Source organism: Eretmochelys imbricata, chromosome 4 (assembly GCF_965152235.1).
Source record: "Eretmochelys imbricata isolate rEreImb1 chromosome 4, rEreImb1.hap1, whole genome shotgun sequence".
NCBI classification, from domain to species: Eukaryota; Metazoa; Chordata; order Testudines; family Cheloniidae; genus Eretmochelys; species Eretmochelys imbricata.
Genome location: NC_135575.1, coordinates 139,003,205 through 139,027,267, shown reverse-complemented (window position 1 = coordinate 139,027,267; position 24,063 = coordinate 139,003,205). Strand labels below are relative to the sequence as shown.

The following is a 24,063-nucleotide window of genomic DNA, read 5'->3' as shown; positions in this document are numbered from 1 at the left end:
GATGGCTACAGGAGTGTGATAGAAAGTAGATATATTAGCCCCAGATTAAGCATGTTCCTTTCCCCTGTCAGGATTCCTTCCCCACTCCAAACTCTAGGATACAGATGTGGGGACCCACATGAAAGACCCCCTAAGCTTATTCTTACCAGTTTAGGTTAAAAACTTCCCCAAGGTACACACTTTGCCTTGTCCTTGAACAGTATGCTGCCACTACCAAGCATTTTAAAAAAAGAACAGGGAAAGAGATCACTTGGAGACATCTTCCCCCAAAATATCCCCCCAAGCCCTACACACCCCCTTTCCTGGGGAGGCTTGAGAATAATATCCTTACCAATTGGTTACAAAATCATCAGAGACCCAAACCACTGGATTTTGGCACAATGGAAAAATCAGTCAGGTTTTTTAAAAGAAGTGTTTTATTTTAAAAAAAAAAAAAAAAAAAAAAAAAAGAAAGAAAGGTAAAAATCATCTCTTTAAAATCAGGATGGAAAATAATTTACAGTGTATTTAGGTTCAAAACACAGAGGATTCCCTTCTGGGCAAAACCTTAAACGTTACAGAAAACAGGAATAAACCTCCCTCTTAACACAGGGAAAATTCACATAAAACAAAAGATAAACTAATCCGCCTTGCCTGGCTTACCTATACTGGTTGCAATATTGGAAACTTGGATTAGGATGGGTTGGAGAAGATGGATTTCTGTCTGGCCTCTCTGTCCCAAGAGAACAACCACATAAACAAAGAGCATAAACAAAAGCCTTCCCCCCACAAGATTTGAAAGTATCTTGTCCCCTTATTGGTCCTTTGGGTCAGGTGCCAGCCAGGTTAGCTGAGCTTCTTAACCCTTTACAGGTAACAGGATGTTGCCTCTGGCCAGGAGAGATTTTATAGCACTGTATACAGAAAGGTGGTTACCCTTCCCTTTATATTTATGACACCTGAGTAAGATAATGGGCTGTTCCAGAACAATCAGGAAGTTGCTGGAACCAATTAAGATAGGCTAATTAGGACACCTGGAGCCAATTAAGAAGCTGCTAGAATCAGTTAGAACATGCAAGCTAATCTGGGCACCTGGTTTAAAAAGGACTTTATTTCAGTTAGTGAGGTACGCGCGAGGAGCTGGGAGCAAGGAGCTGAGATTGAGAAGGCATACTGCTGGAGGACTGAGGAGTACAAGCGTTATCAGACATCAGGAGGAAGGTCCTGTGGTGAGGATAAAGCAGGTGCTGGGAGGAGGCTATGGGGAAGTAGCCCAGGGAGTTGTAGCTATTACAGGAGACACTGTAGACAGCTGCAATCCACAGGGCCCTGGGCTGGAATCCGGAGTAGAGGGCGAGCCCGGGTTCCCTCCATTCTCCCCATCTCCCTATTTGATATAAGAGGAGTTGACCTGGACTGTGGGTCCCACCAGAGGGGAAGGTCTCTGGCCTGTCCCCTGACCCACTCGGTGGGTCAGCAGAGACGGCGGGGATTGTTCTCCTCCTTTTCCCCATGCTGGCCAGTGATGAGGTTAGTTGAGTGAATGGCAGGTTTGAGCCACTGGCAAAAGTGGCCAAACTGAGGGCTGCTGTGAATCTCTGAGGTGAGCAAATCCACCAATAAGCGCAGGACCCACCAAGGCAGAGGAGGAACTTTTTCCCAATATGTTGAACAGCACTGGTCCTAGTATGGATCCCTGGGGGATACCACTATTTACCTCTCTCCATTCTGAAAACTGACCATTTATTCCTACCCTCTGTTTCCTGTCTTTTAACCAATTACTGATCCATGAGAAGGACCTTCCCTCTTCTATGACTTCTTACTTAGCTTCAAAGCGTTTGGTGAGGGACCTTGTCAAAGGATTTCTGAAAGTGCAAGTACACTATATCCACTAGATCGCCCATGTCCGCATGCTTGTTGACCTCCTCAATGAATTCTAATGGATTGATGGGGCATGATTTCCATTTACAAAAACCATGTTGACTCTTCCCCCAACAAATTGTGTACATCTATGTGTCTGATAATTCTCTTCTTTACTATGCTATAATTTCAACCAGTTTGACTGGTACTGAAGTTAGTCTTACTGGCCTGTAATTGCCAGGATCACCCCTGGAGCCCTTTTTTAAAAATTGGTGTTACCGTAGGTATCCTCCACTCATCTGGTACTGAAGGTGATTTAAGTGATAAGTTATATACCATACTTAATATTTCTGCAATTTCATATTTCAGTTCCTTCAGAACTCCTGGGTAAATAGCATCTGGTCCTGGTGACATTTTACTGTTTAATTTAACAATTTGTTCCAAACCACCTCTAATGAGAGCTCAGTCTGGGACAATTCCTCAGATTTGTCACCTAAAAAGAATGGCTCAGATATGGGAATCTCTCTCACATCCTGTGCCGTGAAATCTGATGCAAAGAATTGATTTAGTTTCTCCGCAATGGCTATGTCTTCCCTGAGTGCTCCTTTAGCGCCTTGATCATCCAGTGGCCCTACTGATTGTTTGGCAGGCTTCCTACTTCTGAAATTCCTTTGCTGTTAGCTTTTCAGTCTTTTTTGCTAGTCTCCATCCATTCCCTCCATACACTTCTGCAATCCCCTTTTGCTTCCAAATTGTTCTCTGCAACAGTTCAGTCTAGGTAATCTCTCTTCTGCATGGACAAGGAATGCTCCAGATATCATCTTCTAACATCCTAGATATCCATTTTGTTTAAAGCTGCTATTTTTTTTTGCTGAGGACAAAACGGAATCATTATCACTGTGAAGCATAGGTTTTTGAGTTTCCCCTGCTGTTTCTGAACTTCATTATCTAACGCGCTATTCTCAGAGCTGTGCACATTCCTGATAACCTCATTGGTTAGGCAGGTGTATAAATAAAGGGAGTAAACAAACCGAAGCCCTTTTGGAAACACAGATTTTAGAAACAGAAGAGGGAGGGGAAGGGGTGATTCAAATACTAAAAGGTCAAAATCGTTAAGGAGTGAAATTGTGTATTTAACCATCTCCTAGTTTTCATTTCACAAACCCCCGCCCCCGCTTCACCTCCTCCCTGGCTTTGTCTCCTTCATCTCAACTTTGTGGTCTGCCAGTTTAATATAGGGCCTAATTTTGTAAATACTTACTTCCATGGGTAAAGATACTGGTATATGTGCCTGCATGAGTAGACCCTTAATTTGTAAGCTCCACAGAGCGGAAACAATTGTGTCTGTAGCTCCCTGGATCTTCATGGGATTGTACAGACAAATATGAGACGGTCACTGCCATAGAAGTAATTCTAAATAGGCAAATGCGGGAGTTGGGGAAAGGAGAAAGCATTATGAGGAGACTTCTTTTCTCATCTTCTTTATTAATGCATAGTGTATTTGCTTCCTGTTTCTGGTTTGGCTGATACCATTTTAACCATTGCCTCCTTGCCTGTTTCTTTTTAATTTTGTTTTTAATCCTTGCCTATTTTTTCATTCTTTTCAATCCTGATGGTAGTTGTCTGTAATGCTGGGTTGAGGTGCACATCTATTGTGCTGTCACTTACACACAATAGGAAGCTAAATATATGGTTCATTTGTTTTCAGTCAAAATTATGAACTAGTAATGTAAAGCAGCCATATGCAGGCTATCCATTTGGTGGCGCCAATTAAATGGGGAAATTTTTTTAAAAGAAAATATCCAACATGTGCCCTTACAAACCAAGTTGTAGTTGTTGTTGGGCATACTTCTTACCTTTCAGGTCATCTGTGTGATCCACATCGGAACTTGTAAGTGTGTCTCTGAGTTTGTTTGAATTGCTCTGTGCTTGCTGTTCAGCCTCTCAATCCCAGTTTCAGTATCTGACAATGAAGATGCTTCTGAAATTAGTCTAAGAACCTCATAAGATAAAGGTATTAGAAGGCCCAATTCTGACCTTTACAGTACCTCCCACCATAAGTATTTCTACCTTAAATGGTTTTCTCTTGCAAGTACCCTCTATTTTGTCTCATGTTAGTGTCCATGGCATAGGGGAAATACCTGAAATAGTTTATAAATTGGTCTCGGGACATGGGGGAATTTTCAAGCTCAGTACTACAGCCTGGGAGTTACTAGGGATCTTGCACCCTGTGCTCCGCCATCCCTTGGGTGAGGTATTAGACAGAAGTTTCTTCAGTGTAATTCTGCTCAGAAATTAACGGTTCCTGTGGTACTTTAAGAAAAGAGAAGGAGGATAACACCAATATTCCAGCCAACATGCTTTCCATTAATAAAACTGGTTCTGGTGCCCAAGGCTTATTGGCGATAGAAGCTAGTACTTTATTTCTGATTCTCTTCAGAAGGCATTTGCAACAACAGCAGCTGGTTCCCATTTAACTTGTAATTTGTCTCCATGCTGTACTTGTTCACCAGGTGTAAAAGGGCATCTTCTGTATTCAAATCCAGGACGGTTCCTGTAGATGAAAATTGTAGCTGTTGTTTAGCCCTAAGTCTGGGAGAACAGATAGCCTTGTGATTTTAAAGAGGGAATTTCTCTTTATGGAAGCACCAGCTGAAGTCTGTTACTTTTCTCCAAGGTTAGACTCAAGGAAGTTAGGTGCCCCACTAGTATTTTTCCAGCTGTTATCCTCATTTATGTCATCTTGTGGAACTATTATGGAGTGGAATGCAAACTGGGTGTCGAAAAGAACAGTTTTGAAAATAGAAAGGAAAAATATTTTCTATTTTTGTCTCTAAAAGTGACAATTGTCTGACTGTCCGAAGTCTCAGCTCTAAAATGGTATGACAGACGTATGTGTATTGAGCTTGTCATGACGCTTAAATGTTCATTTTTCTTTAAGTCCAATTTTATTATATTGGCTTTTTCCTTCCCTTTTATTTATTTTAAATTGGTTCTTGCGCTGACTGATCAAACTTGGCTTCTGTTCAGTGATACCACTTGATCTTTAAAAATCTGAAGGATTCCTGCTGCCTGTTGCCGGAGGAAGAGTTGTCTTTAGAAAAATCTCCCCCTGCAACTGTAGAGCTGCACCATACCAGTAATTTCAGTGTTTTAAGAGTTCCTGAGTACAGGAGTCCAAAGGTTGATTCCTACCCCTACATCCTCCTGATAGTAGGCAACTATCTAGATGAATTGATGTACCCCCTGGAAAACCTCTGTGTACCCCCAGGGGTACATGTACCCCTGGCTGAGGAGAACTGGTGTGGACTAGCGCTGTTGCTTGTATAGGGGATGATAGATCTCTTTGAAATTTCTCATGGAAGTAAGCCTTTCCTTTGCTGCATCAAAAGTAGTATCAATTCTTTGTCTTCAGAGCACTTCACAAGATTGAGCCCCAGAGCTTCATTGTGAGGAAGGTAAATATCCCAATTTTACAGATGGGGAAGCTGAGTAAAAGCTGCTCAGGGCCATACAGTCAGTAAGAAACCTGAGATTAGAACTCCACAATTCCAAGTCAGAATGACTAGGATACAATATCTTTCACAGAGTAATGTTCTTTAAGTGATTTGGTTTTGAAACCCTCAATTTTATGTAGTATAGGAGACTAACAATATCTCTGAACATTGATGGGGAACACTGGTTATGTATCACTTTCTGCCTTGTTCCTCCAAAACTTTTTCCACTAAAGACCGTCACTGCAAAGGGGTGAATATTTTTAAAGTTGTGATTTTTTTAACCGCTTGTAAGACCAATGAGGAATATTGGTACTCAGTGTGTTTTGAGACGTGTAACAATAAAATATAAGCTGCATGATGGCATTAGTAGCTTTGCTATGACTTAATTTTGTTATCCAGTTATTAATTGGCTTCTCTAAGGTGGAAATACCTAGCAATGGTTACTCTCCCTTTAAGAACAGAGCTTTTTCTCCTCTAACCTTCTCTCCTTTTTGAGTATCAAATGACTGTATTCTAGTTGGACTGTAAACTAAATATTCACAAACAAATGCTTACTTACGTGCATAACTTCACACAAGTCAGTAAAGTTAAGCGCATGCTGAAGTGCTTCTGGGGCGGGGGCCCCAAACTGGAATAATCTTATTTGCTAAATACACTATTCCCCTCTTTCTAACTGCAACCTATGTCATGTCATGTCTCTTTCAGCTTGTAAGATTGTTGGAGTTCAGGGACTTATTTTCTATATATTTATATAATGCCTGACGCAACTGACAACGCTTCCCCCCCCCACCACCGCCTCCTTGGCCCCTAGAAGATACTGCAATATAAATGTTTAATAATTCGGAATAATTAAATCTGTTGATTATTCCACATAACTTGCTCAAAATGCTGTCCGCTTTAGATTTTCTCATTTGTAATAAGCTTTACTTATTGGGGTGAGATGCAAACAAATATAAATTACTTTTGATAAACTGAGTAGTCAATTGCTTGACAATACTTGGATTCGTTATGAAATATATTCAAAAGGCGAAATAACCAGTGTCAGTCAGGTTTATTGTTCTCAGCCAATAATAATATTGCATAGGGAAAAGGTTCTATCTATGACACCAGTCTCCAGGAAACTCTCTCATGCAATGACATTATATTCACTTTATACAGGAGGGGCGGTCCCAAAGTTGTACATTTCACCTGGTGTTATTTTTATGATGTTTTTTTTTACAGGTTACACATCTCTTTACATGTCACTAAATTCCAACCCACTGGTTTGTCCCAGTTCCCTAACTAGTTGTTCAGGTCCTTCTTTATCTTAGTTTTATATACTAGCATTCCAGATACTGGTCTGTGAAGGTACTTCACTAGCTTGTACTAAGACATAGGAAACTGGTCAAAATCAAGATTAAATTTGTTCTATCTGCTTATGCCAGATATTTACTTCAGCAAATTAAGTGAGATACTTAGGATAAAGTGAACAGGATTATGGTATAGGCCAGTTTAGTTTGTATCACTGTTAAAATATTTGTGCTTAATGTTATTGGTGCTTCTTCATACACATGGAGCAGTGTATTTATGTATATGCTAGCCAGCATATACTGGTCAACAGTTACAACCTGGAAAAATGTTTTTGCTATACTACTTAACCAGCATATGTTTGTTATTGTTCTCCACCATTGCAGACATTATTTGAGTGAACTGTTCCCCAATTTCTTCATGCAGGGCTGGTGAGCAATGTGGTCTTCACAAGTCATGCTACAGAGCAGAGACACCCACTCCTTGTACAACTACAGAGCCTCATACGAGCAGCAAATCCTGCTGTTTCATTTATCTTGGCAGAAAATGGCCTCGTAACTAGGTAATACTGGCTGAAGTTTCCAGTTCTTTGCGATTTTCAAGTTGCTGTTCTAAAAATGGAAAACACTCTCTTACAAGAAAAGCTGACCATCTTTGACTTTCACCTATAAACAGAAAGTGGACTTCGTACATAAACTAGAAAAATGCTTATTTTTCTTAGTGATTACTTCTTTGATAACAGGATACCTCATCTGTTCTTGGAATTTTGGCATTTTAAGAATGTCATCTACACTTCAACCAGATGTTCTGATACAGCATGATTCACGAAGGATTTAAGTGTCAAAGGAATACATTAAATGACCATAAGCTACAAATAATACAGTATGATTTAGGAAAAGTTAAGGTTTAAAATGGGTGTAGCTTGTCATTTGCAGAGTAATTTTCATGTTAGGTTTTACTTTATACAGCAGTGCAGGTAAGATTCTCTTTCTACAGATTGTAGGTTTATGTTAATATTTGTTCCATTAGAGACCAATTGTGCAACCTCTACGCACATTGAGTGGCATGGATGAGTAAACCCACTCAACTTTAATGGGACCAAAGTCAATGAGTAAGTCGTACTCAATATCAGTAAAAGTTGAATTGAGGATCCGATGAAGTTCTTATAAGGGCTTTTTTGCTGTGTTATATATTTTATTTAGTATATTTACTTGTATCCTAGTTGCAAATAGAAAATTAGTTGAGTAGAGAATTCCTTTCTTTTTAAACAAAAACTTCTAATTTACCATAAATAGTAAACGTTATTTTACTGCAATGTGACTAGCACATCCTAATTTATATAAATGGTTTACAGATAAATGGCTATTGTTACTGTGTTCTGTAAATTAAAAATCTCAATATTTTATCTTTTTAATAGGAATGAGGATATTGAGCTTATTCTCTCTGAAAGCAGTTTTTCAAATCCTCCGATGATGAGAGCTCGATATTTAATGTATCCTGGCTGGCAAGTATCTTAGTTGAGAAATAATAAAAAAGCATTTTTTAATTAACATGAAGGATTTTAGAAGCCCCCACTAGCTTATATTTTCAAGACAATTCATACCTGTGGACCAATGACTTTGTAAATGTCTTTTTTTTTTTTTAAGAGCCTGTGAGTAGTGTTTTAGATCCACTAGTGCCATCTTTTGCCTACTTAGGATCCTCTTCTGTTGCCATTTAAATGGGTGGCAAAGTTGCTGTTTCAATGAGAGCAAGAGCTAGCCCTGTGAGAATAAGAGGAGTAGGTCAGTACTGACTTGAAGTAAATTCAGTCTGACATCTGTTCAGCCTAAATTAAATGATCTAGTGGTATCGTTTCAGTTACGAGCACACAGTTATCCCCAGTGAAACATCAGCCTTCTTGATTGGCAGCCTCGGCGGAGGCCAAGGACAGAAAATACATGGAAACAGAACTCTGTTCTAACACCTAGTGGTATCTTCTACAGTTCAGGGTTGCAACACGTTGCTGGGGATGGTATGTTGCTGCTGCTGTCTGTGCTGTATCTGTGTGGCAAATAGAAGACTTTGTTCTCCAGAACTGCCAACCTGGCACCAGTCCCAAATCCTGACCAATTGTTTTCTAGTTACATTTAGAGTATTAGAGGCATAGTGTGCAGCCCTTAAACCAACATACCTGGTCAGTCCAGAACAGCTTCTTGTTCAGAATTAATTACACCTTGACTCCAAACTGGGTTTGAAAGAGGTTTCTTAAATAAACCATCATGGAGTAAGGGTAAGGCTTCTTTTAGATCCCATATCGCTCCAAAGGGAAGAGGATTGGGTTGGAGAAAAAACTGTTTCAAACCTCTTGATGCTGGGATTCTGTCTCTTAATGTAGTGCACCTAGGGGGGAAAAAGTGCTAACAGCAGGAACTTCATAGAAGCGGTTCCTGATATCAGTCGTGATACAAAATTACATATATAATAGTTGGTGTTGGTGCTGCTTTGAGCAGGGGATTGGACTAGATGACCTCCTGAGGTCTCTTACAACCCTGAAATTGTATGATTCTAATTCTTACCTTGTTTACCGTTTGTATTTCTCTTCTTACAAGCAATGAATTTAGCAATCTCTTCATGAGAGCTCCTCTGTTGTTAAAATAACAAATATTCTTCATTTTTAGAAACCTATTAGATAAAAAGCAGATAAAGCATGATAATGGACACTTACAGGAACTTTGATTGCTCACATGAAGTCTGGGGAAACGAAATCAAAAATATCTTTGGAAAATAAAGTTGATTTCCCTTTTTTGTTAAAAAGGTATGATGGTAAGTTTGGAGCTGGTTCTGTCTTCCCACCAATGGTTCAGATCTGTGTGTGGTTTAGCCGTCCTCTGGAAAAAACACGATTTGTGACCAAATGTAAAGGTAAAAATGGATTTTGGTGACTTTAAGATTTAAAATATTGTGGGTGTTTAGTTAAGGAGACCCTGTGCTATGCTAATCATGAATGATGTGAAATTTTTATCTAGAAAATAATTTCTCCTCAAAGTTCTTCATATGCTGTGTATTTTGACTTTTTTGTCTATTCTGGAAACTTAAAGACTCATGACCTTGTTTAAATAAGTGTAAGCTTTTAATATTAAATCTAACATTTTAATGTGCAGTCAAACCACTTGAGGGTAATTATCCCATACACTTCAATACTTAGAAGCTTTTTCTAAGTTGAAATAAACACTTTTTTCTTCTGTTTTCTTGTGTTAAAGTATAGCTACCTTGCAACTTTATATATAATTTCTTGCAATGATTACAAAATCAGACCACTTCTAGAGTGAAAATGTGCTTTTAGAGTAGAAATAATGTCTTTCCTTCTGTCACTTTAAAAATTGTTTTTCTGAGAATCTTCTTTCTCTCCACACTAAGAGTCAATTATGTGGGAGGGATACTTTTTTATTATAAGTACCCTTCGAGTATACATCCTTTTCTCCCGCGTAGGGAAGAGAAGTTACAAGTAGTGTGGGCTTCAAGGGACGTAGCATAGCAAATAGTGTGAAGTGGGTTATTTAGAGATTGGGACTCTAACCTTCCACTGGTAGCCAAAGTGATCTGTGCTGAATGAGCTGCACCAGGGAAGAGGAAAAATAAGTTTAATAACCTGTTTTTATTTTTATTTCATACAGCAATTAAGTCATCAGTTAAGTCAAGTCCTTTTTCTGGAAACATATACCACATTTTGGGCAAAGTTAAGTTTTCAGGTAACTGGAGTGTACTTTGTATGCATGGTCTTGAGATTACACTTGTTGTTTTCACCTACTCCCAGAATACTAAAATATATAATTTGTAGTAGTTTGGTTTGTAAAGGAACTATACGCATCTATGCACATGTGCTACCTGTTAAAATAACTGAGGTAAGTCAGCTATACCAGCCCAGTGTTTAAAGAAAATGTGTTCTCTTTTTGGTAGATTCTGATAAGATGATAGAAGTCTGTCATAATACATCATCTAATTCATTAAGCCTTGTGCCTGTTCAGGAGGGGCCTACTCCTCCTGATTCAAGAAATGATAACAGAGATCGCAGCAGTCAGCAGGAGTACTTCCTTGTATTCATTGGCTGCTCTCTTAAGGAAGAGGATATAAAAGACTGGCTCAGACAAACTGCAAAGCAGGTTTGCAGACGCACTTATAACTGTTGATTTTTTTCTGTGTTGCCTCATTTAAAAATCCAAAATGAAATTTGAGTGTTTTAATGTTCTTATTGTTAAAGTAGACTGGAAACTGGTTAACTATGCACTGTATAGAGCACACATGATTCTACCATTAGAAATGATCTTTTCAACAAGATGGCTGAAAAGGATCACTGGTGCCACCTGTAATTCGAACTTTGTTTTTAAAGCATGTCACAGCATAATCACGGTGAGAACTCTTTCCTCCAGAATACTCCATAGCAAATTGAGTATGTCCAAATCCAAGAAGACTTGGACTGAGACATGGTTGCCCTGCATATGGGTAGGGTCCAGAGCTGTTGAAGCTCAGACAATTCAGTGTGTGGAACCTGCACTTGGGTGTAATGATAATGAGCGGCAGTAACCACTGTAGTTAGTGTATAACTGTTTCCATTCCTCCCTTCTGGTCTCAGTTGCTCAAATTTTGGGCATTACATTTTCTAGGCTTGGTCTGTGCTTGACGGTAAAGATTTAAAAAAAAAAAAAAAACAAGAAAAAGTTTTGAGCAAAAACTATTCAGCTATCTTTCATCATGAGACAATTTTTTTGGTGGGAGGGGATGTGTTTTCTTCCTGTTTTTAAAACATTTTGCAAACTGCTGCTGTGAAAAGAAAGTTTAAATATAGCATGGAAATAACCTGTGTTCAGGTGAAAGCTGGTTTTGATTTACATGATCTTGAAAATCATACGTTCAGTTTGGCGGTACATTTTTTTTTCTAAGTTTGTGAAGTGGTCTGTTAAGTAAGTCCAAAATGTGTACGTGTGTGTGGCTAACATAGCCACATCGTGAAGAGTAAAGGGTTGGGTGCATGCACTTTTGTAAGATGGACAAGAGTGTCTTGTCTGTGAGATATTTATAGGGACTGCAGTCAGTGCTTCTGTAGGCTTTTTAGAGGCTGTGACCAGTCTGAGCTCCTGAGGAGTATGGGAAAAGATGTTACAGTGCTTTCCAATCAGTTCCACAGTACTGGCGAGTGTATCTCTTTCAATTCTTTTTTTTTTTTTTTTTTTTTTAAGAAAACTCCATACAAAAACTGAGAACATTAAATTTGCACAGTTCAGCACTTGAGCCAGGAACTATTAAAATTATGATTGTATACATTGTATTAACTCGAGCTCCTTGTCCATAAATGTTTTGGTACAATCTTTAATTAGATGGTCATGATTTCTCTGATATAATAAATGACAATCTTTTCTACAACTATAAATTCGTATGTGTAGCATCTTGGAATGCAGCGTAGGCTGAGAAGTTGAGACTCTCCAGAAATCAGAGGGGAGTCCTTATCAGAGCCAGAATTAGAACTCGAGAGTTTCTGGCTTCCAGCCCTGTTCTCATGCCATGCTATTTTTGTTCCTCCAGCATGGGGTGTGTTTTCTTTTTAAGTGGGAAATGTACATGCTGTATGTACACACATGTTATTTCTAAATCATGCTGCTTCTTACATGCCAATGGCATTTATCTGTTCTGAGAACTAAGTTCATGGAAGATTGGACGTTTTTAAAAATAAGCACATTTCTCCAAGGGTGAAAAACACTCCTCTTCTTCAGCTAACTCAGCAATGATTGAACTGAATTCAATCAGACCTTGAAAATAAAAGCATAATCTTTGGACTGAGAGCAAACATGAAAGATTTTAACCCAACCAGTAGCGCTCTCAAAAATTTCCAAACCTCCTGTAAATGGAATTTATAATGAAAGTGCCTTCTCATCCCCTGCAACATCAACAGTAGAGACTGATTCAGGGGTTTTAAATAACTTAGTATTTCAGTTTCTGCATATTGCCTAAAGAAGTGAGGTATAGGTCTCTTTATTAAGTCTAAAAACTTGATTGTTCTGCCTCTTATGTCATTTTTTTGTTTTTTACAATAGCTTATTTAACTAGTCTCGTTAAAATACCTTCAGAATTTTTGTTCTGTTCTGTTAACTAAAACACATTTGTATAAGATTCTTGTTTTTTACGTTTGTATTTGTAAAAATTGAATCTAGAGTGCCTTAAGTAAACAATGCAATTTAATAACCATGTCCACTTATTTGCATTCATATCCATTTTTTAAAAATACCCTGTGTTAGGATTAAGCACAATTATCTTTAAAAAAAGAAAAGGAGTACTTGTGGCACCTTAGAGACTAACCAATTTATTTGAGCATGAGCTTTCGTGAGCTACAGCTCACTTCATCGGATGCGGTGTGCATCCACGGTATGCGTCCGATGAAGTGAGCTGTAGCTCACGAAAGCTCATGCTCAAATAAATTGGTTAGTCTCTAAGGTGCCACAAGTACTCCTTTTCTTTTTGTGAATACAGACTAACATGGCTGTTACTCTGAAACCACAATTATCTTTGTTTACCGATTGCTACCTTTTTCATATTTGCGAGAACTCGGTAGTTTTACTTTTCTGGTTGTTTGCTCTTTTGTTGTTGTTTTTTTGGTACCTTAATTATACCATAGTGTGATGTTGCCATGAGCATTAAATGTATTTTTGGTATCTGAATCTATGTATAGAAACCTCAGAGGAAAGCCTTGAAAACCAGAGGAATGCTGACCCCGCAGGAGATCAAAAACATTCATGTAAGTACAAGCCATTAGCATCAAGGCTTTGTTTTGATCCTCACTTCCTTAAGTGCACATTTATATGATAGAAGGCTATAGCAAGAACTGTGTTCTAAGTTTCTGACTTGATACATTCAAAACTATTTTTCCTGATGCTGTTAAGCTTCCAGATAAGTGGTGGGAGTGCTGTGTAAGCATTCGTTTCCAAATAGCCCCATGCTCCCACTTCCAAAACTCTATTATGGAATTGGATTATCACATCATAGTAATAATCCCATTTTCAGAATAGTGATGGATGTATTTCCTTTAATTCTTGGTAGCTATATAGATACATACTGTTTGCTCATCTATGCTGTCATCTACATGTGAGAGGCAAAAATAAACTCATTTAAGATAGTTCTTTCTGTGGACACTATATTCGTCTGCCCCTGCAGCTGCTATTCTTAAGCTGTCCTTTGCTGGTCTTGCTGTTGGTACAGTCTGTTTTTAGACAAACCAGGAGTATTTACAAGTTGCTCTGTGGCTTCCTGTTGGAATAGAAGGTGATTAAACACTAAAACCTCCTGTATGAAATGTGAAGTTTGTCAAGGAAGCATCTGGTCATGTCATAGGACTGGAAAAAGATCCTTATAATCATAAGCACTTAGTGCCTCAATCTTAGATTGCTCTTGCTCTTCAGTATATATCTTGAAGTAGTAATGCATCTGGAATAGAACCATGTATCTCTAGTTAATAAAAAGCAGGAAAGAAAATGGATTTAATGATCTGATACGGGAAACTACTAGTACTTGTAGTTACACGGCAAGCTATTCAGCATTTTTTAGCCTATACTCTTCTTGCATTTTAATGAAGGCTTATTTTGATTATTTGTCCTCACAACAAATATATGGATAGTTGCAGGAGATCTTTGTGGAGAGTCAGTCTGGAAAATGTCACAGGGTGCAAAGCTGTTAAGTTGCACGTCATTAGGATGTGCCTTTATTTCAAAATATATCAATTTTAAATTTAATTAAACAAATTGTTTGATAAAAGCTTCACATTACCAAGGTCTGAATATGTTTCAAAATTAGTTTGAAACGCAGTGAAATCTATGCAACAGGCCGCCTTAGGAAACCTGTCATAAGAGACCATCCAAAAGCAACCCCACAACTACCTTTATTATAAGGCTACCTCCATGAAGCAACCTGTTTCTTAGTTCTTTAAGTAGTTAAGACATATTTTAATGTATTTTTAAAGCATTCTCTGTTCTTCAAATAAGGACAATTACAGTACATTATACTACAATGATTGTGACTACACTCCTTACCCCACTTTTGTTGCTTAAGGAATTAGTGCTCATGCCACCATTTTCTTAAATGAAATGAGGACTGATGTACAGAGTATTTATAGTTGCTTGTGCAATGAGTGTTCCCACATTTCTTAGGCAATCACGGAGATACAGTCAGAGATGTTCAGGTATTATGGGGACAGGAGTGATGTAAGCACCTTGGCATTTAGATGTAGAGTCTCAATTAATAAAGGATTAGAGGGTAATTTAATCAATTCAAATCAACATGGGTTTATGGAAAATAGGCTATGTCTAACTTGATCTCTTCTTTGAGATCACAGGTTTGACTGAGAAAGGTCATAGTGTTGACATAATACACTGAGACTTCTGTAAGGCTTTGACAGACATGACATTTTGATTAAAAACCTAGAATGACCTAGAACTAATATGGCACATATTAAATGGATTAAAAGATGGCTAACTGATAGGTCTCAGTGTAATTGTAAATGGGGAAAAGTTATCCAGTGGGTATGGTTCCAGGGAGGTGCCGCAGGGATCAGTTTTGGCTCTCTTTTATTAGTGATGTGGAAGAAAACATAGGCATCACTGAAAAAGTTTGCAGATGATACAGATTTAGGGTAGTGGTAAATAATGACGAGGACATGTCACTGATATGGAGCTATCTGGATTGCTTGGTAAACTGTGCACGAGCAAACAATATACATTTTCATATGGCTAAATGTAAATATCTACATCAAGGAACAAAGAATGTAGGCCACACCGACATGATGGGGGACTCTATACTGGGAAACAGTAACTCTAAAAAAGATATAGGGGTCATAGTGGATAATCAGCTGAAATGCGCTCCCAATGTGATGTTGTGGCCAAAAGAGCTAATGTGACCCTGGGATATATAAACAGGGGAATCTCAAGTGGAAGTAAAGAGGTTATTTTTACCTCTGTATTTGGCACTGGTACAACCGTGTTCAGTATTTGCAGTTTTGGTGTCCACAGTACAGAAGGTTGTAGATAAATTGGAGAGGGTTCAAAGAAGAGCCATGAGAATGATTCAAGGATTGAAAAAAATGCTTTATAGTGAGTTGCAAAGAGCTCAATCTATTTAGCTTTACAAAAAGAAGGTTATGGGTGACTTGAGTACAGTCTATAAGTATCTACATGGGGAGCAAATATTTAATAATAGGCTCTTGAATCTAGCAGAGAAACATATACATTGATCCAATGGCTGGAAGATTTACCAAGACTCATGATGGATTCTCCATCACTGACAATTTTTAAATCAACTGGATGTTTTTCGAAAACATACGCTCTAGGAATCATTTTGGGGAAGTTCTGTGGCCTGTTATACACAAGGTCAGACTCAATGACCATAGTGGTCCCTTCTGGCCTTGGAAACTATTAATCTATTCTAGACTGAGATGAAGAGGGCCAGTCCATGTCTCTTGAGGGGTTTGTCTGCAGACACAAGAAGGTAGCCCTGTATCAGTTAACATTAATGGCTTGTTCAGACTAGGATAAAAGGCGTATTTTTAAATTATATTAACTAAAACAGGGCTGGGCTAACTTGCTGTTTCCAAACTAGTGTTACATTGTTTTAGCTAACAAAGTTTTAAGAGTATACCTTTTATCCTAGTCTAGACAAGCCCTTGGGGTCCTCTTTTACAACTGAGAGGACAATAAACGTTTTGTTTTTTCCTCAATTTTCCTAGTAGAAAATTAAATTATAAGGTAACAGCTAAAGATACTGCAATCATGTCAGTATTTAAGCCTGTTTTGCAAAGTGACTACTCATTTAAACAAAAGGTCAAGCACTTTTGTACTGGGTTGGTAAGTTTCTCGAAAGAGGCATCCCCCTTCTGTTTAACTGCATAGACTTACATAACCATGTTTTAGACATTTAGAGCTACTGACAGTCTAATGGGACAGTATTTGCCTTTGAATGCAGGTGAAGCGCCACTTGGATCCACTTCCAGCTGGTTACTTTTACAATGGAACACAGTTTGTGAATTTCTTTGGGGACAAGATGGATTACCATCCACGTATCCTTTAATATGTATTTAAATTCATGAGTATTTTTGTAGAAAGTATGCTGCAGATTTAGACAAAGCTGATGTATGGAATACTGAGGCAGAACATTATCCCTAAAAGAGCCAGCTGACTAGCTGGTGATCATGCAAAGTGAAGGGTTTTGATGTTTTAAATCAGCATATGACCATTTGCCATATCAGGCTCTAACATTAATAGATCACTCCTACAGTCACCGTGTAAGAAGCTGAATTGAACAAACCATAGGTCATTAGATCATATAGAAAATCAAGTACAGTATAACCCTGATTTTTCAAAAACCCTGTTATCCGAATCACTCCCTTGTCTCCATGCTCTGCATGAGGATAATGTGGAGGTTCAGATGATAGAGCAGAGACCCCCGGCTCTGGTGGAGGCCACCCTGTTGCTGAATGGCCTTTGCAGTAGCTCAGGAAACCTTGTGCAGCCCTCCTGTCGTGGGACTGAGTGAGTGGAGCCATGGCAACAGAGCTGCAGGGCTGGTGACACCTGATCCCTGCATGTGCAAGGTCCTGTTGGGGCAGATCGGAGTAATGGCCAGAAGTCTCCTCTTTGCCCCATGAGGACAGCAGCCTTCCTCTCCTCTCCTCCCCACCCACACCCCTTTTGCTTGCAACAATCAAGAGGGTAGTCCTGGTGTCATGGGAGTGAGTGAACGGGGCAATGAGCTACAGAGGGCTCCCTTCACTGCCACTCCTGCCCTCTAAATTATCCAAACTCCTGATTATCCAAACAAAATCTGTGTCCTCTGCGATTTTCAGATAATCAGAAGCATACTATACAAAAAAAAATCTCAATTTAAACCAAATAATCCTTTAACTACCTTTCAAGATAATGAGTCACAAAAAGAATATATACTTAGAGAAACCAAATAAAAAGACAGCAAGATCTCTGGATATTCTTGTTCCTTGGATATTGAAGTTTCATTAATGTAAAAAACCTTCTAGCCTGATTGATGTGCAAAAACCTCCCGTGCATACCAACTAATCACTGTCTTCAGAGTGTGCACACAAAATCAGAAGCATGTGCGTGATTATCCTCCAGTATTTACTTGTGAATTAAAATACGGCTGCACTCTCTTTGTTATTTAAAAACCCTTGCTTGGGTTCTGCACCCTTTACTTGATATGAGCAACCAGCTATGGGGAGCATACATTGAACTCTGAAATTAGCGATCTTAAATCAGCAGAATTTGTTCCTTGTCAGGACGAAATAAAGTATACAAAGATCAAAGGGTTTTTTTTTTTTAAATTTTCTTTCCTGAATATCACTGATTACTTTTTTCCTGAATTGGTGTATTGCCATATGTCTCAATATTTGGCCATAACTCTGGAGTCCTATTAACAGACCCCCCACTGTACAATTCCTCATGTGTCCATCACATTTTGTAATATTTTTGTCCTAAGATTCTCTCTAAACTATTATTTATTTGTATTATTGCAGTGCCTAGGAACCAGTACCCCATTGCATTTGGTACTGAACAAAAAGACCATCTCCGCCACAAAGAACTTACCTCAAGTCTGCTTTTATGTTCTCACTTTTGTTTTTATTATTTCTTGATCTTCAGTAACTGATTGATTGTAATTTACTTGGAAAGCTGCAGGTGGATACTTCAGTTCTTCTTTGAGCAAGAGGGCTGACCTGTCCTTCCACAACTTCTGTGGCACTTAATTTTAATTCTTAAATCATCGGACCTCTCTTCCCTTCTTGGATGCATTCCCTAACCATAGTCATTTGGTAAAGTTAAGGGAGAACAAAGCAGCACATATGCTAAACCTTGGCCATAAATATTAACCTACTTAATCAAATTCATGTAATTCTGATATGCAAGACCAAGTAATAGATGAGACTATCCCAAATTAATGTACCACAGCATCAACCACCCTTTCACAGCCATTAAAACAGTCTAATAACAGGAATAATACCCTCTTTCTCATTTACTCTCCCCTCCTAAATGAAATTCAGTACAAATGATACATACTTCCAGAGTCTAGATACTGTGGGATGGGTCTACATTTTTTTTAGAGTACATTTAAAAGCCAGATTGAAAGAGCAGCTGGTGATAGGAATCCTGATTTTGTTAACAGAACTTTCCCCAGGGACATCAGATTGAAGCTTGGGATGATTTTAGAGAAGCAACGGATGGGGCAGAGACTGGATGTCCTGGAGATATCCTTACTGTCACTTACCTGCCCTGCTGGTATATGTCACAGCCCTTATTATTTTTTCCTATTGAGTTTAAGAAAGTTACCTATGTAACTCTTACAGCCTCTTTGAGGAGGAGTACTGGTAATCCGTTCTGACTCCAGGATATGCTAATACATTGCATTGTTGCCCACAGAGGAAAATTCATCCTGTTAATATGCAGAGCTAACGAGTTCAGTTGCTTAGTTAGTCCAACCTGTTCTGATTCTAACGCACATTTTTATTTGGGTGAATACTTTTCCTTAGTATTTTGACATCAGTAATGGACCAATTCATGAATGACTACTTGGAAGAAGCTAACAGAGAAATTGAGAAGTACAACAGAGAGCTAGAAGAACAAGAATATCATGACCTCTTTGAGCAGAAGACATAAGCATGCATGTTCGTGGTATTAAATGCACATAAACATTGTGGATTTCTAAACTGTCATCTGACTATCAGTAACCGAAAAATGCTGGCAGCCTTGCTGGTTAACAAGAAAATGAAAAGTAAAATGTTAGGTTTCAGCAGGTTTAAAATGAAACTTCATTCCTGTAAAGCTGGCATTTTAATCTGGTAACTACTTAGTTGTTTGTACAGTCTGGTTCACATCCACTTCACCTTAATTCCAGATCATAAAAAGTATCACCTGGAATTTCTCTGATTAGCGGTGGAAATATTACATGTTCAAAACAAAACTGTATGTCCTAATAGCCTTGTGTATGAGCAGTGAAATTGGTCTGTGGTACAGATAATCAAAAACCTGGAGCTCATTTCTTTCAAAGTCCTATCAAACTTCCTGTACAGAATGTACACAAGTGTCCATAAATGAAAAAGTGGCCAACACTTGTTATGCCCTGTAGTATTTCAGTATGAGAGTTTGAGTGTGTTCCTAAAGCGAGAAATGGGGGAACACTTGAAAAGCTCTGATCACCTGATCTGATACTGCTGCTCTCAATGGCTCATTTTCTCCTGCGATACTATCGTTATCATGCAGAATGCATTACAGGCAGAGTGGCGTAACCTATGACCTGCCATTGCTTGAGAGTAAAAGGGTTATCTTGTATATTTTCCTTTAGCGCCCACATCTGAGCAAATCATCTGGGGATGAGCGAGGTATCTTTTGGCTGAAGAGATGAGTTATTTGTCTACTTTGATATGTTTTTCAAAGGTAAAAAAGAACAGTACAGAAATACAGAATAGTACTTGAAGTACTTTATTTCTCAAGCTTTTAGGAGAGTCAGTGTGCCATAGCCTTCCACAGAATTGAAACACTGGGTTTGATTTTTTTTTTTTTGCCTGTTTGTTTTTTTTCAAGCTGATATTATAGTGAGAATGATGGCACCTTGTCCTCTAAATTAAACAAGAATTATTTTGAATATGACTGCGTAGAGTGCTGGCCAAGATTCTGAAGTGGCTAACCTGCAGGCTACTGCCTGACTTTATTGTAGGGCTTGTTACCTTGAAAAACAGCTTACTGTAGCTCACTGTGTGTTTGGAAATTAGTTTTGTGGAAACCAACCATGGCTGAACATTTTAACTTGCATACTCCTTTGCCTCAGGAACAGATAAGGATCAGCTTTTAGTGCATCTGTGACCTTTCTGTTGATCAGATGTATTTGATGCAATAAGAATTTATTGAAGGAATAATTCCGTATAGTATGATTATAATAATGAAGCCTAACTTGTATTCATAAGCTCTGTTGTTAAGAAAGGAAAACGATATTGAACTCCTACAGTCAAGTGCAAGTTTACATAGAAATTTGATGCCTTAGTTAGGAAATAAATCCTTTATATTTGGAATCTTAAATGGCTGAAATTTCAATTAGACCATAAAAATTGGAACACTTTAGATAAAATTTTAGTATACATCACTACTAGCTAACCTCAGTGAGCTGCCTGTACTGTGATCATTAGGGTATACAGATTCTGTAAGAAAGTACAGATTTTGAATTCCAGGTGGTGCAGATTAGGATTTAAATGTTTGTAAGGCTGCTGCTTAGATAGTTTTTTTTTTTTTTTTTTTTTCATGCTAGATGTTAAAAGCTTTCAGAATTTAGGCATTATCTTGCACACCACAGGACTTGAATAGGATAGAAATGTTTTCCTTATAAAGCACAGTAAAAGCCAGCAATTTAGTTCCAAGTTTTGTATGCTGTCTGGGGCAACCCATATTACAGGTATAGAGCATCATAATAAGGCTCGAGAATTATCTATGCATGGCTACACTTTAGTCTTTTAATATGTTTAGTGCCTGGTAGGTAAACGTAGTTAACAGTTGATTTCTGGGGTGTTGTCAGTGTTTAGAAACGAAGTAAAATTGGCTTTGGAAACTATGTATTAAAACAGCGTTGTGAAAATATAAAATTCTGTAGGTAATATTGCAACAAAAGGGGCATTTAGACAATAGAATAATTCTTTGCCAATATAACTTAGCGTAAACACTGTTTGCTCCTTTTTAGCCTAAATTGTCTAATCTGCAAAAGCCATATATCTAGAATAGCTGTATGACTATGTAATGTCAGACATAAAATACCAGGAGCTGAGACAAATGGCACTTTGTTGACACTTTGTCTCAACTTGGAAATCAGTAATGGAGTAGGTTTTAAGTGCAATTGATAGATGAAGATATTGTAGCTTATACTCTGCTGAACTCTCTTTAAGAACGCTAATTTGTGTAGCTCTTGAAAATAAATATCGATGGGCTGATTCATCTAGGTTTAGTATATAATAAGCTAATTAAAACCGAGATGCCCTGTGACCAAAACAGGAAATAATAAACATATTAAATTGGGATTATTGCTGCACAAATCAAGCTGTTTTTAAAGCCTGAATCAGAAGAGTTCACCACAACAAAGGCATAGTATAGATACTATATGCTGTACTGCATGCTGAGTGGTAACAATAACTGTGTAATATGATGAAGACCTTTCACCATACTGGTACTATTTCAATTAATATATTTTGGTATTGAAATAATTTGATTACCTCAGCTTTTAATGTTTAACTGTGATTTTTAAAAAATTACCGAAATAGTGAAACTGTGACAATACTATCCTTTAAACATAGCAGTGCCTTGCATATGGCGCCATTGATGCACTAAGCGAATTATGGGAGTGGACGTCATGGGTTGTATTGCTTGCACCCTTTTTTTTAAAGGAGAAACGGTTTTGGTGAAAGGACTTAAAATTAACCTAGTGAAGAATATTAGCACATATGGTTAAATCGTTTTTTAAAAAAACTCTTTGAGGACTAAAATGTATAAATACTTGATGCCGCTGATGTTTTATAGCAGTTGCTGATTCATTTTGCTTCCAACAGTCAGCAGCCCCCCTTTTTTTTAAGGGGGGAAAATCGTCATTTTTGTATTCCTGTCAGAGATGTATATACCATGCTGAACCCTAACTGTAGGGTAATCTGGGTTTTATTTTTTGAAGTTGAGATAAGAATTGGGTTAATCATAAATATCTAGTTTTTGAAATTTTTAGCTATTGTAAAACAAAAAAAGCACTATCTCTCGATAAGCTGCAAATGTTCAAATAAGTAAAAAGTGCCATTATACTGTCTTTTTACTGTATAATGAAAATGGATAACAGTAACTTTGTGTCCAGGCATTTCTGGTATTGTGATGAAGTGCTAAGAGTCCTCAAAGGGTTTATATGCTTTGCTGACCTTAACGTTAGCAGCTTGTGTTTTTTTCTCACAGAGAATGAGTGTTGGTCAGAAGTTGCTGAAGTTATAGGGGGGTGGAAAATGTGACAAACTTAGCAAGGGAACACTTGCAACTTGAACTGAGCTGTGACCTAGGATTATTTCTTTATAAAGCTGTGGAATTTGGTATTCCAGTTTTTACACATTTTGTATTATTATTTAGCAAAAATGATTGCAGGGAGGATTTAAGTTGCAATTAAGTTCCCTAATAAGTTTTATAATGAGATTTTTCTGAATTTGCACAGATATAAGCTCTGGAATACCTTGTTTGGTATTCTTAAAAGGGAAAATTGTAACTAGTATAGTAAATTGTAAACTGTGAGTTGTTAGAACAACGTTGTTAATCTAATTTTAGATTGTTAAAAATGTACCTCAAAAGGCTAGTGAGAAACTGCTTCATTTTTACATAATTGTCAAATACTAATATAACAAATCTCACTTTACAATGTGCCAAAATTCACTTTTATACTAGTTTTCAATGCTTTAATATTTGCAACTTGTTAAGTTAAAACTTGTATTTACAAACACTACTGTAACTTCAGTTAAACTGAATTGTGTGATTGAAGCTTTTTTGCTTATTATTGTATTTATTACACAACTCGATTCAGTAAATATATAAAATTACCTTTCCATTTATTTTTGTATTGTTTTACATGTTTATACCTGCAGTTTGTGTGATTTTTTACAACTGTAATTCCGATGTCATGCTAAGAACCAATAAAGTATATCCATCTGTTGTCTTTCATTTGATTCTTTGACAAATTGAACAAGTTCAAGGTTATTTAAGCTATATTTTTGAGGCTCTCAGCAGTCACTTTTTAAATTAAGGCTACATATAATTAGGTGTGTTAGACAGTTAACTAAAACAGGAAACAAAATGCCACGAGATCACTTGTAACTAAAGCTCTCTGTGTACACTTAAAATCTTCATGGTAAGTGATCTCTGTCAAGCAAAACCATCATATAAAGCTGCTGGTTTATATCAGACCATATGGTAAGTCTCTTAACTAGTTGGGTAAAGCTCAAGGAAGTGATTTTTGTTTGTTGTAACTACTCAAGGCTTGATTTTAACCAGTTGCACACTTGTAAAAAGAATTATGGCCACTTACTCTTTGAAAGCAAGAAATCGTATTGCAAGTCTCAACAGCAAAATTGATTTTACTAATTTTTAAAGCAAAATCAATTATCGACTAATGTTCATCTCAGAATGTTGTTAATGGACTTAGTTGTAGGCGAAAGTGTTTACATTTTTATGCACACACTGGATAATGGCTAAATCCTGTTCCTTTTATTCATGTAAGTAAGAGGAAGGACCACTTTTTGAGCAACTGGTTTTATGTAAAAATAGGCTTTTAGTACGTGTTTTTGATAATTTTGATGGATAATGTCAGTGTTTGTTATTAAGTAGTTTTTTTCAATTTGTATCTATTCAAATTTTCACAGTTGCAG

At 37.6% G+C, this 24,063-nt stretch overlaps 1 protein-coding gene across 2 annotated transcripts in view; it reads left to right on the top strand.

The window, feature by feature from the left end:
- Positions 1–23,354, top strand: part of DNAAF9 (dynein axonemal assembly factor 9) — a 136,828-nt gene extending 113,474 nt beyond the window's left edge. For both annotated transcript variants that reach the window (XM_077816038.1, XM_077816037.1), the window contains exons 30-37: positions 7,050–7,185; positions 8,041–8,127; positions 9,421–9,527; positions 10,280–10,354; positions 10,563–10,765; positions 13,324–13,389; positions 16,602–16,695; positions 19,185–23,354. In XM_077816038.1, coding sequence (XP_077672164.1) covers positions 7,050–7,185; positions 8,041–8,127; positions 9,421–9,527; positions 10,280–10,354; positions 10,563–10,765; positions 13,324–13,389; positions 16,602–16,695; positions 19,185–19,297 — 881 coding nt within the window. In that variant the 3' untranslated portion in view covers positions 19,298–23,354. The remainder of the gene's footprint in view (positions 1–7,049; positions 7,186–8,040; positions 8,128–9,420; positions 9,528–10,279; positions 10,355–10,562; positions 10,766–13,323; positions 13,390–16,601; positions 16,696–19,184) is intronic.
- The last annotated feature ends 709 nt before the right edge of the window (positions 23,355–24,063 follow it).